Source organism: Leucopleurus acutus (genome assembly GCF_964270905.1).
Source record: "Leucopleurus acutus genome assembly, chromosome: 14".
Classification (NCBI taxonomy): Eukaryota; Metazoa; Chordata; class Mammalia; order Artiodactyla; family Delphinidae; genus Leucopleurus; species Leucopleurus acutus.
In genome coordinates this window covers 45,579,365-45,596,816 of record NC_139156.1, presented here as the reverse complement: position 1 = coordinate 45,596,816, position 17,452 = coordinate 45,579,365, and the positions used below count along the sequence as shown (strand labels likewise).

Sequence of the window (17,452 nt, the reverse complement as noted above, 5' to 3'; positions counted from 1 at the left end):
GGTGGTAGGTGGGTTCCTGTAGGTGTGGCCTAGAAAGAATACTGTATTTTGTAAGTCACATTTGCCTTTAATTTGACTCTTTGTTTGTGTAGCCAAAAGAAGACCCAGAGAGCATCTCTCCTGTTTGAAGATGATTGTGACAGTGGAAGCTCTCTGTTTGGCTCTCCTCCCGCATCTGCTCCTCCTGCAACAACGGTATTCTTAACCTCTTAGACCCAGGAAGTAACCCTGAGGTGATGTTCCGTGAATACTGTTGCTTCCCTCAATCAGGTCCTAAAACCTGACCTTGGAGACTGAGTCTTATGGAAAAACTCGTTTGCCTGGTTTTAGATAGACATCTTCTGGTTAGTGGTATTTTACAGGCGAAGCACACGTGCAAAGGCTGGAGAAAAGGATTCCACATCACGCAGCCCCTTCAGTGTCAGTTGTAGGCGTCTGAGTCTCAGGGGAGAGCAGGGGACAGCGCTGTTGCACTCCTTCTAGAGGAACTGCCGGGCTCAGCCAGCCCCGGTGGCATGGAATTCTGCTAACATTAGACCAGGCCAGTTAATGTACAGGTTATTCCTTACAGGAGCAAGTTTCCAGTACTAACGCTTTGGTCCTGGTTTATATTAATAGTGAATCAGTAAAAAGAAAGGAAGTTCTGACACAGGCTACGACATGGATGAAGCCTGAGGACATAATGCTGAGTGAAATAAGCCAGCAACAAAAAGACAAATACTGTATGACTCTACTTACACGAGGTACCTAGGGTAGTCAAATTCATAGAAACAGTAGAACTGTGATCACCAGGGGCTGAGGGGGGTGCTGGGCGATGGAGAGTTGTTTAATGGGTACAGAGTTTCAGTTTTGCAAGATGAAAAAATTCTGGAGATTGGTTGTACAGTAACGTGGATATACTTACTACTACTGAACTCTATACTTAGAAATGGTTAAGATAGTAAATGTTGTGTTTTTTATGACAATTAAAGTTTTTTTTAAAAATTAAAAGTATGTGATGAGAAAAAAAAAGCCCATCAGTGCCTATCTAGTCTAAATAGTCTTCCAGCAATTACATCTAAATGGCATCACTAACCATGATCGCCTAAGCTAAAAGATTTAGCAAGTCTTCATGTATTTTATATCAAAAGGAGTATTAAGAAATGAGAGGAAGGTGGCATTATGATAATATTTGTCCTGGGAACCTAGGGATACTGGAATCCTGTCTTTGGCCTGTCATTCATCCCTCCCCAACACATTCCCTATGTGGGTATATGTAAGTGTGTGCACACAGAACAAAGTGAGGCCAAGCAGCATTTTATTGCCAACTGGCAATTGCCAACAGCCCCAAAGGAAACTTTAGAGCTTCTCAGGCTAGACCCCATGGAGACCTCCTTTACCTGAGCTGGGTTAGCCTCAAAGGCCAAGAATCAAGCAAAGTCATAGCCCGCTGTTGAGGGCCTTCAACCCCAGCTTCAGACCACTCTGATTGGCATGTGTTAGAGACAGAAAGACATGTAAGACAGGGAAGGAGGGATGTACCCCCCGAGATTCCCCCCATGTGGGAGCAGCCACAGAATCTAAAAAGGCAGCTCCTCCACCCTTGCTTGATGAGGAAGACTCTCTCCTTCCCACTGTGGTCATGGGTGACCATGTGCAGTCCCCGATGCCTGCACATCCCAAGGGACATTGTACCCTACGGGGTATAGTGAAGGAGGGAAATGGCAGTTAAGGAGCCTAGAACTTCCTCTTTTCTAGAGACCCATACCTGGCTCTTCTTCCATATCTCCTAAATATTTTTTGTTTAAAGTTTATTTTAAATTATACAGTAATACATGGATGCCTTCTTAAAAAAGGGTTAAAACATGCATAGAGGGAGTTCCTTGGCAGTCCAGTGGTTAGGACTTGGCGATTTCATTGCCATGACCCCGGGTTCAATCCCAGGTCGGGGAACTAAGATCCTGCAAACTGCATGGTGCGGCCCCCTCATGCCCCCAAAAAGGAAGAAAGCAAAAAAAGCTAGTCAAGGTGAAAAACAAATACAAACAAATGAAAAAACATGTGTAGAGAATTCGAAGTCCCCATTCCATACTCCTCCCTAGTGTAATCATTGGTAACAATGTGTTGTCAGTGCTTTTTTCATGCCTGTTTCTAGGCATTCTTGTCTTTTTTTCATTTAAATGAGATGATGTTTTACAGTTTTATGCATCTTTTTTTTTTTAAAAATCCTGCAGCATGTTTTTCATTTCCATAAACTCCATCTTGTTTTTTGTTATTTTTTGATCACTATATAGTGTTCCACTGAATAACTACACCAGGACATGTGTGAATATTTCTCCTTTGATGGGGTGGTCATCACTGTTTCCTGCCAGTTTGTTAGGAATGTTTCTTCCCGTCCCTACAGTCTTGTCATCTTTAGCCTTGACTATTGAGATAATTTCTTAACTGGCCTGTGAATGCTCCTTCTCTTCATCTCTCCTTGCCGCTGCCCAAGTTATCTTCTCAAAGACCACCCGGTCCTGTCATCCCTTTGTCAAGCTGAGCCTGTAGCTGAACTTACCACGCCACGTGTAATTTCATTCAAAGTAGACTCAGCTTTTCCACCTTAACTCGCCATGCACTCTTGGTGACTCATGCTGTCCCAAAATATTCCAGAGGAAGTTGTTGTCTCTTTTTTCTGGAAATATTCTTCATATTTTCAGACCCAGTAAAGGTGTTAACTTGTCCTATTCCCAGACCAGGCCCATGCCAGTTACTGATTTAGGGACTGTTTCCTCACCATGGTCCCATTAAGTGCACAGCTTGTAGTAAAAGCTTGCAGCATTGCCGCTGCTTCTGAGTGCTCATAAGCTTTTCTTTGAATTACCTGTACTTGCATCTCCCTAAAGTGGCTTCATGGTTAAGAGAGTCAGAAGATCTGAGTGGCTTTTCTTTGTAAATTATAAATAATAACTTCTACCCTGGATAAATGAGCAGTAATCTAATGAATTTTGAAGGTTCTGGAAATGTAAAACTTCTTTGAAACTGTAGTAATTATGATTGTTAAATAAGACAAAAGGTCAAAGATATGCATCTTAAGTAGCAGAACAACCTGCACACCTGAGTTTTACCATTTGTGAAATTTGATCGCCTTTAGGCAACATATAAAATATATTTTTTGTTTAGAGATCCTAGAATATTTTAAAGTAAGTTAAATACAACTCAACTGTAAACCTATCAAGAAATTAATTTCAGAATGAAGATGAAGAGTCAGCTTATCTTTAGGAAGATTTAAAATCAGTAGTTTGGGTGGCATTTTCCTTGGTTTAAGGACCATAGTTATATGAAGGGAGGATTTGGTCCACTGTACATCAGTCTCGTTTTTTACCTTGATCCACTTGCATCGACATTACATATAGTTTTCAGTGAGTCCAGCACATCCCACAAAAATTTTTTCCTTTGATCGCTTTGGCTTCGTTTTATTTCTTCTGAAACTTTTTTGTGGGTTTCCAGTCTTTTATTTCAAGTTCTAATGATGATGCACGGACCGTTTTCTAACAATAACTAAAAATTTGCTTACCTTATTCTTCTTAGTTATTCATAGTTTTTTCTGTCATAGTCAGTCATGTTCTTCTTTAGTTTCCCAAACTTGTCTACCTAACTCGATTTAGATATTGCTTCAAAGCTTACTTCCTCATATCATCTAGTCTAGTTAGTAGGATAGAGTTACTGCTTTTCTCTCAAGCATTTTTTTTTTTTTGCGGTACGTGGGCCTCTCACTGTTGTGGCCTCTTCCGTTGCGGAGCACAGGCTCCGGACGCGCAGGTTCAGCGGCCATGGCTCATGGGCCCAGCCACTCCGCGGCATGTGGGATCTTCCCAGACCAGGGCACGAACCCATGTCCCCTGCATTGGCAGGCGGACTCTCAATCACTGCACCACCAGGGAAGCCCCCTCAGGCATTTTTGATAAGTCACTTGCCCCAAGGATGCCAATAACTCTGGGCAAGTCACGGGACCTCAGTTCCCTAATCTCTGAAATCCCTGCCTCCCAGGTAAGGAACAGATGAGAGATGGGGCAAAGTGCTCACAAACTTGTGCTGAGCCCCCGCTTGATATAAAACACCGTGACTGGCTGTGGAAATATACTGCATGATCCTTTCAAATGAGTGGACAAAGAGATGTACGATAGCTATTAATGTAAATTAGGAGGAAAGTATAGTTAAGGGCTAGGTATAGACATAAATATTCTTATCAACGAAGCACCTGATACTTACTGAAGAGAACAGGAAAACCTTCGTGGGTGACATCTGAGCTGGGCCTTGCTTGAAAGATGAGGAAGATTTGTTTCTCCAGACAGTGCAAATCAAGCGTGGAAGTGTGGACGTTTACAATAGGTTTAAGGAATAGTGAGGATTGATGAGGTGCAGGTGGATGAGGGTCATAAAGAGGGGCCAGTTGATTGTCATGTTTAGCATTTGCTTAATGCACACAGCGCAGGTTTGGGGTGGGAGATGAAGTAATCTGGTGGGTGTTTTATTTTAGCAAGACATCTCTGGATGATGTCATACAGCTGAAAGGTAAGGGGCGGGAGGCAGAGAGGAAAGACTAATGATTGGGTGGCAGAGGTTAGGATCTAAGCCATGGCGCACACAAGGAGTTAACAGATGCAAGGAGACAGGTGCAGACCTTGTGATGGCAGAAACTGTCTGCAAGTCTGAGGTGGTGGTGGTATTGCTTCTCCCTGTTTGTGCGCCCTTCACTGTCCTGTCCTGTCTCTCCCGACCCCAAAGTTTAGCTAATGCCTTAAAGAGGACTGTGCTTCTGGCTTGTTCTATGCATTGCCATGCTCGTCAGGCACACGTTTTGTTTGTTTTTGAGGATGTCACTTATTCTTCTTCTGATAGAAAAAAGAGACTGTCCCTGACGTACCACCTCTGCTGTTCAGTGATGAAGAAGAGAAGGAGGCACGGTTGGGAGTGAAACTGGTGGCTAAGAAGGCTGAGAGCGCCGAAGAGTCGTCAGAATTTGGGAGAACTAGTGTGGCTGAGGAGTCAGGAAAGGTGGACTTTTGTTTTTCTTGTATAATCTGGTATTTTTGTCTCTCACGTGTTCTTGTAAAACCCACACATGCACACACACACCCTTACATTTTTCTACCACAGAAAACAAACGGCTCATTTGTTGAAAATTTTGAAAACATTGAAAAGTATGAAGAAGAAAATCTGTGATCCTGCCATTCAGGGAGACCTTCAACATTGCTCTTGCCTCTCCATCTCTTTTCTAGGCATATGTGCGCACACAATGATGTGCATTTTTCCCGTTTTGCATTATTATGGTCATTGTGTCAGTGTCCATTTTGCCTTTCTCTGTCTCATCTCATTTTTCCTTTCGGTTTTCTCTCTGCACGTCTGTTCTTTCTGACTGTCTCTCTTCTCCGTAGTCTGTTTCCCCTTGCTCTCTGCTAGTCCCACCTGTACTTAAATTACAATGACAGCTTTAAGAAGATTTTAGTTTACCAATCTTTTACATTTAGTTGATGTTGGCTGTGAATTACAGAGTGAAGTGAAATTTGGCTTTCTTCTAAAGCATTAACTTTCTTCTCCTGGGCGGGCTGTCCTCTCCTGCAGGAGGCCTGTGGATAAGGCTGCTGGCTGCATCTGGGAATCAGCAGTTCTTTCAGTCTCTGTCTACTTTTTCTTTTTTTCTAACTTTTCTCGTACTCTCGTACTTGTGTGTGTTCAGCTATCTAGGTTTACTGTCTCTTCTAGGGCCTATGTGAAGAATGTTGCATATACTTTTCCTGTCGAGGCTTCTTGGGGCTACAGTGATGCAAACATTTTACCTATACCTGAATCACTGTGTGACATTCTCTTCCTGTTGTTTCAATGTGACCTTTTCTGTGTTGCTGTAGCCCATTTTCCCCTTGAACTCTAGCTGCTTGTTGTACTGCTGTCTCCCTTGCTTGAGGATAAGCTTTTTGAGGATTGGGGCCATGTTCGTTTTGCTCTCCATTGCATCTGTGGTGCTTAGCTTATTACCTCGCACATAGTAGGCACTTTCAAAATTACATATTTTTTTAAAGAAGTATATATTTCCTTCATAGTTTAACCACTTTGAAATTAGGATGCACCTCACAATCGATGGCATGTTTAATTGGGAGTTTGTTTGTTTTTTCTCAGCAGTTCATACAGGAACAGTGATTCTTACAGTCAATGGTATCTTGCCTGAAAGGTGGTGCTTGTTGAATGAATAAATGTTGCATTTTATGATTATTTTAGAGATTCTTCTAATTGCATAATACAGTATAAGCCTTCTACAAGTTGTGTCCAATTCTGTCAATTAGGCCTCTCCCTTGGAGTTATGTATTAGTTAAATACTAGGAAATATATGATCCGTTTCCAGTGATTGGCATTTGTGTCATACTTGTGACTTCAAAGTTATTTATAGCTCATGAGCAACCTATGTGGCTCAGGGTTATAACTGATATATATATGTATCTTGTTTGGAAGGAGTTATAAATATAGGCTTTAAACTGATTGGAAAAAATCATCTTTGATTATGAATTATCTGTACTAGACTCTCCACTGGAGTGGCCGATCAAGAATTGGCCTGAGTGTTTTGTTACCTGGGAGTAGATGTGATTAGCTGTCATGCCCTGAAACATGCAGGTGTGACAGTTACTGAATTAATGAGGAGCTTGGGAGGCCCCACAATAGAATTTTTGTTTCCAGGTGTTACTCATTTTTTTTCCTTACTATTTCCATTTTCAGGAAGGATCTCTGAATGTATCTGCTCAGGAAGCAGCCAGGCATTCTGATTTATTTTCTGCATCATCCCCATTGGACAGAGGAGCTAAAACTAGAACCAAAACTGTTCTTAGCTTATTTGATGAGGAAGAGGATAAAACAGAAGATCAAAACAGCTTCCAAGCTCCGAAGGAGGAAGTAGGAAAGGTGAGCAAAAAGCTGTAAAGCTTCAAATCTTTAGAAGGATAAAAAAGTCTCATTTCACGGTGTCAGTTCTGTGATGTGAGTTGCTGAAGGATGGAGGGTTCCAGCTTCCTCACATTCTTACCATCACTTGTTGACTTTTTTGATAGTGGCCAAGTGTTGGTGAAGATGGTGAGAAACTGGAGCCCTCATTCATTGCTGTTAGAAATGTAAAATGGTGCTGCCACTTCGGAAATCAATTCGGTGCTTCCTCAGATTCTTAAATATAAGAGTTACCACATGACCTAGCAATTCCACTCCTAGGTATATAACCAAGAGAAATTAAAACATAAGTTCACACAAAAACTTGAATGTAATGTTCCCAACAGGTATTATTCATAATAGCCAAAAGATGGAAACAACTCAAATGTCTATCAGCTGATGAATGGATAAACACAATGTGTTTTAGCCATACAATGGAATATTATTTGGCAATAAAAAGGGAATTACTGATACATGGTACAACATAGATGAACCTTGAAAACATGCTGAATGAAAGAAGCTAGTGACAAACACATTATGTATGAATTCATTTATTTGAAATGTCTTGAATAGGCAAATCCATGGAGAGAGAAAGTAGATCAGTGGTTGCCTGGGTCTGGGGAAAGAGGCGGACAGGAATGGAGAGTGACTGCTAGTAGGTTTGGAGGTTCTTTATGGGATGATGAGAATGTTCTAAATTTAGATTGTGGTGGTATTTACACAGCTTTGTGAATATATTATAAACCATTGAATTACACACTTTAAATAGGTGAATTTTATCTCAATAGAAGTATTAAAAAAAGAGAAAACAGGCGATGGGCCATAGATTGCCAATCATTTTTTGTAAATCAAACTGAGGATGTAGTCCATGTTGTATTTGCAACAAATGTTTTATGAATTTTCTTATTATACCAGTAGGATAGCCCCATTTATAAATGAGAGCTATACACAGTGAATATGAATAATTTGCTGTATTTTCTTCCAGTCTCTTACTGTGTTTGATTTTGTATATGATTTTCATGGTTGTAAAACTTTGAACCTTAGTTGCTATGTTACAGTAATTTTTATATATAATCAATAATAATTATTAATTAACTTTTAATGTGACACATTTTGTCAGAAGTGAGTTTTTTTGTTTGTTTCTGTCTGTGGTTGTGATACTAAAGAAAGGGAAGAATTTTAGAATGTCAAGTCTGGGGCGTTATAGTATCAAACCAAGTAATGTGATAGTAACTTTCAAATGTCAGATACCCTAGGAAACAGAAAGAACTTGTTTGGAATCTGAAGGTAGTGGGGTGGAAGGTGGATGGGCATAGGAGAAGATTGGCTGATCACACCCATGCCAGCTCTTTGGCCTAAGATGCTGGTATGTAGAAGTTAGGGATATGTGCTTGACCACTCTGTGTAATTTCTTGTATTAAGTCGGCTGCTGTCTCATTCTTCCCTTTGGGCATGAGATGGAGAGAACTTGTTTAACTTTATGTGTTTTCACCCCTAAAATGTTTCTCAGTATGGAACTAAGGATTGTTTTTTAAATAAACAGTTCAGATTCAGATACTACACAAAGGTTGAAAGATGATCTTTCCAGATTATGTATATGTTATCTGTTTTTGTAAATATATTCTCCACTGTTTTTAGTATCTCCAAAGTATTCCATTATGTGACTGTGTCATTCCCCTTCTGATGGGCACTCAGGCTGTGTCCAACCTTTAGCCACTATAAACAGAGCCACAAGGAATATCTTTGTTGTTTCATCTTTGTAGCTGTATATTATTTCCTTGAGGTAAAGCCCTAGGAGTCTATAAAATACGTGAACTTCCCTCTTTTTTCCTAGAGTCCTGATCCTAATGCCTGCCCCAAGAGCACAGGTGTCTTTCAGGATGAAGAGCTCCTTTTTAGTCACAAGCTTCAGAAGGACAATGACCCAGACGTTGACCTTTTCTCCGGCACCAAAAAAACCAGGGTCAGTTCCAAATGGTTCTCCATGTCATAGCTTTGTTATTATGTTAAATATTGTCTCTGTAGCTCACCTGACTCTCTTTGTAAATTGTTTTTGTTTTGGATATTGAATTTAAGTTTTTTCTATTCTAGTTGTTAGAGCCAAGTGTTGGGAGCCTGTTTGGGGATGATGAAGATGATGATCTTTTCAGCTCTGCCAAGTCGCATCCTTTGGTATCAGACTTTTGTTCTCAATACTGCGGTGTGTGGGAAGGCTTCTGGGAAAGGAAATGAATGTCCCCTTATGTGACTAAGGAAAATGCTCACTAGTAAATGAACAGCAAATAATGTGCTCATGATGGTGTTCAGGTTGTCTCCATCTTATGTTTCCTAATGTTAAACTACTAACTAACCCAGGCTGTCTTACCGTATTACAAATCTGTTTGATTTTTAAGTTGTTCATTGAAAGACCAGTACATATGATATGGTGACAAAATATTCATGCCTTTCAGGTGCAAAGCTGTAAATCTGAGTGTTAGGCCATGTGTGTCATTTCCCTCCCTTCCCCAGTAGATTTTTAAGTACTCTCTATTTTCTCTTTATCACTGAGAGGACGCCTGGTCTTTAGAACTCTATTTCTGAAATGCTGCCTTTAAATTTGTTTGTTCAACCCTCATTTGTGAAATGACTTTTAAAGTCAGAAGCTATTTTCTCTTTTTGCATTGTGACTTTTCCTTAAAATTTCTAAGATATTTGACAGACTTGGGGTATTCTTTGCTTTTGAAGATCCCAGAAAAGAAGGTAGTGAAAAAAGACCACTCTGTTTCCTCTTTCAAGAACCAGAAGCATCCTGAATCCACTCCAGGTATCAAAGAAAAAGGCATATGGAAATCGGAAACACCTCAGGTTAGAACTGATCTCTTTAAGGACTCTCAGCTCTTGTTTGCATTGTAGTATAGTTTAATTGCATCATGCCGACCCCGGGGTCATTCAGAGTTCTCTTAATTAAGGAGAAAATAGCAACTAGGACTACCTCCCTTTGTTTACTTTTTTTTAAACCCCTGCTCATTTCTCCTCTCTCACTCCACACTGGTTCCATGAATCTATACTTATCATTATTACTTGTGGAGTACCTGCAAATTCGATTGCAAGATAGAGTTAAGGCAGGATTAAGATCTTCCCACTAGAACAACATTTCTCCCTTTGGGCTACCTTGGAGTAGGGTTCCATTAGAATTAAATATGAATTATATCCACTTTCTTGATTCCCTCTCTGTGTTATGTCTTATGAGATCATTGCTATTAGGCCTCCATCCTCAGCAGTCTTCTCTATGGCGCTCCTCCTGAGGGCAGAGCAGGGCTAGACAGTGAGTTATGGTCCTGGCTTACAGCTGTCCCTGGATGTCTCATTGAGGCCTCAGTGTTCTGAGCTGTGAAAATGAGGCACTAGGACTCACACATCTCCAGCGACTCAAGTCTCAGCTTCTTTTGCTTCTAGAACTAGTGCATTAGGCTTGGGTGAATTTCTGTGTGCTCTGTAATATTTGCTGTGTGAGATAACCAGCATGGTCATGTTTCCAGCTGGTCCAGTTTTGGAGCTCTGACACACTATAATTCTTATGAATCTTATTCACGATCTTTGTCTCCTTTTCCTCCATGTGTGGTCTTACAGCCTTCCACTTACACAACGGATAAGGAAGCACAAACGAAGTAATGTTAGTGAAATGTTTTGAGGCCCCAGGAGAGATTTGAATGCCTTTCCCATTATAGAATTATAGAAACCAACATCTTTGTTCCATCACAGATTTATTTTCAGGCATATGTGTAATCCAAGAGACACTTTTCTATTTCCCCAATGGATTTTTAACTGAATGTAATTTCACACAGGACTCACCAGGTCCCGCTCCATTTAAAACCAAAGAGCCATCCCCTTGGATCTGGAAAATTCAAGTAATTATAACGTGTCTGGAACCTTCATTGCTGGCCTTGTGGCATCTGTAAAGTTTCTTGGGTTTTCCTTTTGTCAGCTGCTGCCAGGCGTTTTCTCATCTCTTCCCCACCCTCTGGTTGTTGCTTCCTGTGTGCTGTGTCTGTAACATCTCTTCTTTGGTCCTGTGGTGGGCACAGGGGTATAGCCCTCTGATTTAATTCTAAGACTAGATCAGGAGACTTCCCTGCCTTTCTCTTTCTCCTCTCGTACTATATATTACATACACCAAGTCTTTCGTCATGTGTCACAGTAATAAGAATAGACTGCTGTGTTTAAGAAAACATACAGAGTAAGTTTCATTTTTCTTCTTTAGGCAAATTTAGCCATTAACCCAGCAGCCTTGCTGCCTACAGCGGCTCCCCAGATCTCTGGAATGAAGTCTGTTTTGCCAGAATTGGGCGTTCCTTCGTCTGAACCTGGGAGAATCCACAGTCTGGAAAGTATGCCCACTCTTCCTGGGAGTGGGGAGGCCGGCGTGAGTTTTGACCTTCCAGCTCAGGCAGACACCTTACACAGTGTGAACAAGGTGATGAAACCACCTTTGCTTGCTTGCCTGCTTTTTTTAAAACCAGAACAGTTTGTATGTTTCTTCCGAGTTCATCAGTTGCACACGATAGGCTGACCCCGATTCCTCATTTGAAGGAGGCGTCTCATCTTTCCTTGAGCCTCTCCGCCCTCCTTCCACCTCCCTAGTTCTGTGTCCACTCTTCCACTGCCTGCCTTTGTTACATTTACATTCTGCTCAGTAGCTAGCTCACTAACTCCTGGCTGCCACCTGGAGGCCTTCTGAACACTGAGCAGATCATGTCCTTACTGTTTGCTTCCTCTGCCGTCTCCTTACTGCTCAAAGGAGGACGTTCAAGCTCCTTGGTTTGATATTAAAGCCATTTACAGTCTGTGCTAACCGAAGCTTCCAGCTTTCCCACCAGTCGCCCCACACTGTCAGCCTAAGTCCAGTCACCAGGAACCATTCCCCAAACACACATGCCCCAATGTGCTGCTGCCATCAGCTCGTGCTGCTTCCTCTGTCAGGAATGCTCTTCCTCATCGACAGCTCTGCACAAACTTCACAGTTTCTGTGACATTTCCCCTCCTGCCCCTGTCCTGGGCTCCCTCTCTGAGATCCCGTGGCAATTACGGTCCTGTCACACTGTTGCATAGGACTGTGGACTTGTGCTGGATGGACCATGACCTCTTTGAGGTTTTACTTTTATTTCAATTGGTTCTCTTTTCTTATATCCGGTCTTCCTTCTCAAATCTTAGCTGTTATCTGAGTAACCAACAGTACCGAGGATGACCCTGCGAATACATTCATTTCAAGTGTTTCCAAACCTGTTTTACTTATGAAAAATAAAACATCCCTCCTTTCTTTTTTTTCTGTTAGCTTATTTTGTTGTTGTTAAGTTTAAATTGTTCCTGAAATAATTCGTGAAATTTCGACATAGGCAAAGTACAGTTAAGTACTTTGCCCAAAGTAGAGTTAAGTACTTTGCCCAAAGTAGCTTGTGCCTTCTTAAAACTACTTGATGGTATATGTTGGAAAATATTACAAATACTGCATTATTGCTAATAAGTGACTCATATTTTGAGGTTATATTGAAAGTTCTGATTCCTAAGCCACATTTTTTTACATGAAATATTTAAAATTTGGATTTAGTGTTTGTTGACTTGAAGAAAAGAGCATCTGAGATTACCTTTCTGTCTTTATCATCTTATCTCCCTGTTTCTGGAGCCTGATTTTAGGCTATCCCCCAATAAAGCTTATTGCCAGAATCCCACTGATTCTTTCTCGTTTTGAAAGATACCCACATATAAACTTAGGGCAGAGAAGGAAGGGTCCAGGGAGTGCTGTGGGACACAGGACAGTGTGGCACGAGCAGTGTGGCTTCCAGTGGCAGATGAAGCCTTTTGTATCAAATTGAATAGAAATTGCCCTCAAAAGACTCAAAAATGGGGGACAGTGAAGGATTAAGAATGAGTCTTAGAGTACTAGGAGCTATTAAACGTCTTTGGAAATCTTTAAGAAATAACCTCTTCTGTCTTAGATAATATCTCGATTGAGGGGAACCTGACAACCTAACAGTATTTTGAGTTGCTGATGATTTGCTATGTTAGTTTTGAGCACCTTTTAAAAAACCATCAGGTCAGCATGTGGTTTTTGCCATTGCAGAGCCGGGTCAAAGTGAGAGGGAAGCGCAGACCACAGACACGCGCAGCTCGGCGGTTGGCTGCCCAGGAGTCCAGTGAGGCTGAGGACATGAGTATCCCCAGGGGATTTGTTGCACAATTGGCAGATGGCGTCATTTCACCAGATGGTCATCAGCCACAGCCCAGGGCAGCTGGTGGAGAAGACAGCTCTGAGGAGGCCGTGGCAGCTGCCATTCCAACTTGGGCAGGTGGTCCTGTGCTTGGGACAGACAGAAACCCCTTTGTGAAATCTCTGGGTCAACCTCTTGAGGATGACCTTTTTGATTCTGGAGATATCTTTTCCAAGGGCATTGCATCTCAGTCCACGGGGAGAAGAAAAGCCAAGGTGAAGGCAGCAGACAGCCTGGCCAACCCGGCAGGGGGAAGTAAAGAAAAAAGCCCCATGTTTCCTGCTCTCAGTGAGGCAGTCAGCGATGATGATCTCTTTCAGTCTGTTAAACCAAAACCAGCAAAGAAAACAAATCCTTTCCCTCTCCTGGAAGATGAGGACGATCTCTTTACAGACCAGAAAGGCAAGAAGAATGAGTCAAAATCCAACAGTCAGCAGGATGTTATCACAAAAGCACAAGATATTTTTGAGGTAGGTAATAGGACATAACAATAAATTTTTGTGCAGGTTCTTTGTTAAGGAAAATACCTGATTGGGTCATTTGAGCCACAGATTGCATTAAACCTGTTTGGTTGCTGCCCTGTATCTACTTGCTTAGTAATTATAATTAGGTTCTTTTATTAATAACTCTGAAACTTATTCAGAAGTGGTTTTCTATTTTGTTTCTGGCCATAACCATTGATGCAAGTCTTGATTTTTATAGTTTTTATCTAGCTATTGCTGCAGTCAGCATAGATAAAGTAGCATCTCTACAGCTTGAGTGTGTAACCTCTGGTTCTTGGGGAAACAGGCCCTGGCTGGAGCTGATGATTTAACGCAAGCAGTAAGGCCTTCAGTGACACTCTTCGGGCAGATGTTTATTGAGCATCTGGGAAGTGGAAGCACAAGGTGAACTAGGACCAGTGCTCTGCTCCCCAGAGCTCTCAGGGAGGGGAATTGGATATAGACAGAGCCGCATATAAATAACGTTTTCAGGTAATGTTAAGGGTCTTAAAGAAAACAACCCAGGGCAGTGGGGCAGAGTGATGGGTTGGGGTGGGAGGTGCTCCTTCAGGTAGGACTGGTAGAGAAGGGTTCTCTGTATGGCTCGAGGTTTAGCTGGGACTAGAAGAAAGAGAAGGACCATGCCAAGCAGAGATCTGGAGTAGCAGTTCCCGATAGAGGGGCAGCTCACATGGCTGTTCCAGAACCCTGTGGCAGTTTGCATTTCTACAACTTGTTGAAATTAGTGTATGTCGTAAAGTAAAAACTTGATTTAAAATTGTTTTGCTTGTTTTTTGGCTTACAAGGATGATATATTTGCTACAGAAGCAATGAAAGCCTCACAAAAAAGAGAGAAGGAAAGAACGTTTGACTCCAACTTGTTTGATGATAACATTGATATCTTTGCTGATCTAACTGTAAAACCAAAAGAAAAGTCCAAAAAGAAAGTGGAAGCTAAGTCTATATTTGACGATGATATGGGTAAGTTTAGTTTTCTGCATATGACAGAGAGAGTCATTACTGTTCAGCGACTTTATATTTCTCCTGCTACCTTTGTCTTGACCCTTTCCTGGAAAATGTTCCCCAGTGGGTTTCCTTTGACTTGCTATATACTCCTGAGATAGACTGAGGGTGGATAAGTAAATGGCCTAGTCATTTTGGTGAAACAGTGTTTTGTTATGATGGATATGAAGGAGTTTGAAGGAGCCCAGAGTTTGACTTTCAAGTATAATTTTGCTTTTTTCTTAGTGTGCCCCCTGCCAATCATCTATGACAAATCTGAACACTGATGTCATGAAAGGAGGATCAGAAACTACCCCACATGCTAAAGTAGGCTGAGGTGGCTGCCTCGGGTGTGATGCAGTTCTAGCTGGAGAGTGAGCGTTAGTGGTTCGGAGGATGGAGGGGCAGTGCAGGAGGAGAGCAGGACTGTATAGGAAAGCAGGCTGTAACTCAGACTTTACCTCTCACCAAAGATCTTCTGTGTTTGTAAACATGTTCATTTTCTCTCCATAGTGTAATGTCTACTTTATTACTGGGCAAGCCAAATGCCCCATAACCCGAAATGTAGGGCTTCTGATATGTCCTGTGTTAGTGCATAGGACTCAGGCTGAGGCCATATACACTTCCTACTTCCACCTACTTCCCCCACCTCCTCTCTCCCAGTCTGGACCTTGGGGTTAACTGGGAGAAAGCTGGTACTGCAAAGCCACACTTTTTCGACTCCCCAAGCAAGTGTGCTCTGTCTCTACCTGCTTCCCACTACAAGGTACAGAAGAGACTTTATTACAAAAAAAGTAATACATGTTATAATAGATTAATACTATTTGTAAAATGTAAAAAGTAAAAAGCTAGCCCTAGAGGTAACTATTATTGAGAGTTTGGTGTGTCCCCTTTCAGATATGGCGACAGTAATATAGGTTTGTATACATATAAACGTATGCTTATTTTTTCAGTGTTTTCCCATGTCAGTACATAGAGATCTACTTCCTTGTTTTTAGTAGTTGTGTACTGTTGCTTTATATTTAGCCATTAGCCTATTGAGAGTGATCTAGATTGTTTCTCCATTTTCTCTGTTACAAATGATACCATAATCTTTAACATTTGTACACACATATCTTTATGTACACATGCTAAAATCTCAGTAGAATAGAATCCTAGCAGTAACATTACTGGGTTACTATCATTACTGAGTAAAATGAGTCATGGAGCATTAGAGTCAGTGAAACATTAAACACAAGTGTAGTCATAAAGACTTACACGCTTAGCATTTAGGTGCTGCAAACAGATGCATTTATTCTGAAAGAGGGTGACCTGTGTTGGATTTCCCTTTGCTTATTTTTAGTGCCTTTGCCTTTTAAAATCCAGTGGGAAAAGAATGTAGAAATAAGTATAATGCATAGATGGTAAAGTCAGGGGCTGGATTGGAGATTCAGTTATCTTTCCACTTTTCCTCTCCTGCATGTGCACACACACAGCTTTGTAGCTGAGAAAATTATGCTCAGAGAGAAAATGTGACTTGTATGTGATCATAAAACTTAGTAGCAGAACCAGGACCAGAATCTAAGAGGCTTGGCTCTATCTTAGTGTTTTTTGGTATCCCATACTGTTGTCAGACTTCAGTCTTTGGTTGTTTGTGTAGATGTGTCTTAAAAGCACCCATTTTCTTGCCTATTCAGCAACTTTTTTTTTTTCTTTTTCTTTTTTTCCTTTTTAAAGATGATATCTTCTCCTCTGGTATCCAGGCTAAGACAACCAAACCAAAAAGTCGATCTTCACAGACAGTGCCTGAATCAAGATCTGAACAGAAGGTGTCCAACATATTTGATGATCCCTTGAACGCCTTTGGAGGCCAGTAGAGTGTACAGGGTATCCTTCAGCTACATCCTTGAGTTAATGATGCTGTCTTCTGTGCTCACTGTCTTAACTGAATTATAAAAAGCATATACTGAAACAGCTAGCTCACTTCTTACCCAACGTACTTAGTATTTTTCTGTACTGGTTTTAATCATGCTTAATACTGCCAAACAAATAAATGTTTCACTGTTTCGTTATTGTTTTTGCTTTTTTAACCATATTTTGATTAGCCTTGGTGGGCCCATGGTTTAGGGTCATTAGAAAAGAAACCTATTTGTGCCTTTCATGGGTGGGCAGGGACTCCCAGAGGTCGCAAATGCCAGACAGATGACCAGGAGTCTTCCCTACATGTATGGGAGCCCTAACTTAGAACCAAGGCACTTGATAGAGGAAGAGGATGAGAGATTATAAACTTCATGAGTCTTTGTAATAGGAGAGGAGGTTTTCTCTCATTCCACTGAATTCTGAAGATGCCTCTATAGGTCCACTAAAGCAAGGTTTGGCAAACTGTAGTCCTCTACTGTCTGTTTTTGTAAATAAAGTTTTATTGGAAAGAACCATACCCATTCATTTATGTATTGTCTATGGCGGTTTTCACCCTACCTCCAATGCCAGAGTTGAGTAGTTGTGTCAGAGACTGGATGGCCTACAGAGTCTAAGATATTTTCTTTGTGGCCCTTCACAGAAACAATTTGCTGACCCTTGCTCTAAGGCATCCATTTCCATTCCTTGGAGCTTTGCATTATTTTTTGAAAGGGCAGAATGAACCCAGATAATGGTAGGAAGAAGTGCTGAGGATGGAAATGTCAGCTTCTAGAGCACCACTGTTTCATAGAACTCTGCACTGATGGGAATGTTCTACAACTGTGTTGTCCATTGTGGATGGCTGACCACCCCCCCCCCACCTCACCCCCCGCCCTTCTAGTCTGTTTTCCTGTG

General features: G+C 41.4%; 1 protein-coding gene across 8 annotated transcripts in view; it reads left to right on the top strand.

Moving 5' to 3' along the window:
• LOC309971475 (WASH complex subunit 2-like) overlaps window positions 1-16,990 on the top strand; it is a 56,592-nt gene extending 39,602 nt beyond the window's left edge. For 2 of the 8 annotated variants that reach the window (XM_082854482.1, XM_082854481.1), the window contains exons 21-31: window positions 93-195; window positions 4,864-5,019; window positions 6,730-6,912; window positions 8,765-8,893; window positions 9,022-9,102; window positions 9,655-9,774; window positions 10,755-10,817; window positions 11,171-11,383; window positions 13,028-13,645; window positions 14,464-14,638; window positions 16,376-16,990. In XM_082854482.1, coding sequence (XP_082710608.1) covers window positions 93-195; window positions 4,864-5,019; window positions 6,730-6,912; window positions 8,765-8,893; window positions 9,022-9,102; window positions 9,655-9,774; window positions 10,755-10,817; window positions 11,171-11,383; window positions 13,028-13,645; window positions 14,464-14,638; window positions 16,376-16,515 — 1,981 coding nt within the window. In that variant the 3' untranslated portion in view covers window positions 16,516-16,990. The remainder of the gene's footprint in view (window positions 1-92; window positions 196-4,863; window positions 5,020-6,729; window positions 6,913-8,764; window positions 8,894-9,021; window positions 9,103-9,654; window positions 9,775-10,754; window positions 10,818-11,170; window positions 11,384-13,027; window positions 13,646-14,463; window positions 14,639-16,375) is intronic. The other 6 variants (XM_082854483.1, XM_082854486.1, XM_082854484.1 and 3 more) reach the window with 6 other exon arrangements.
• The last annotated feature ends 462 nt before the right edge of the window (window positions 16,991-17,452 follow it).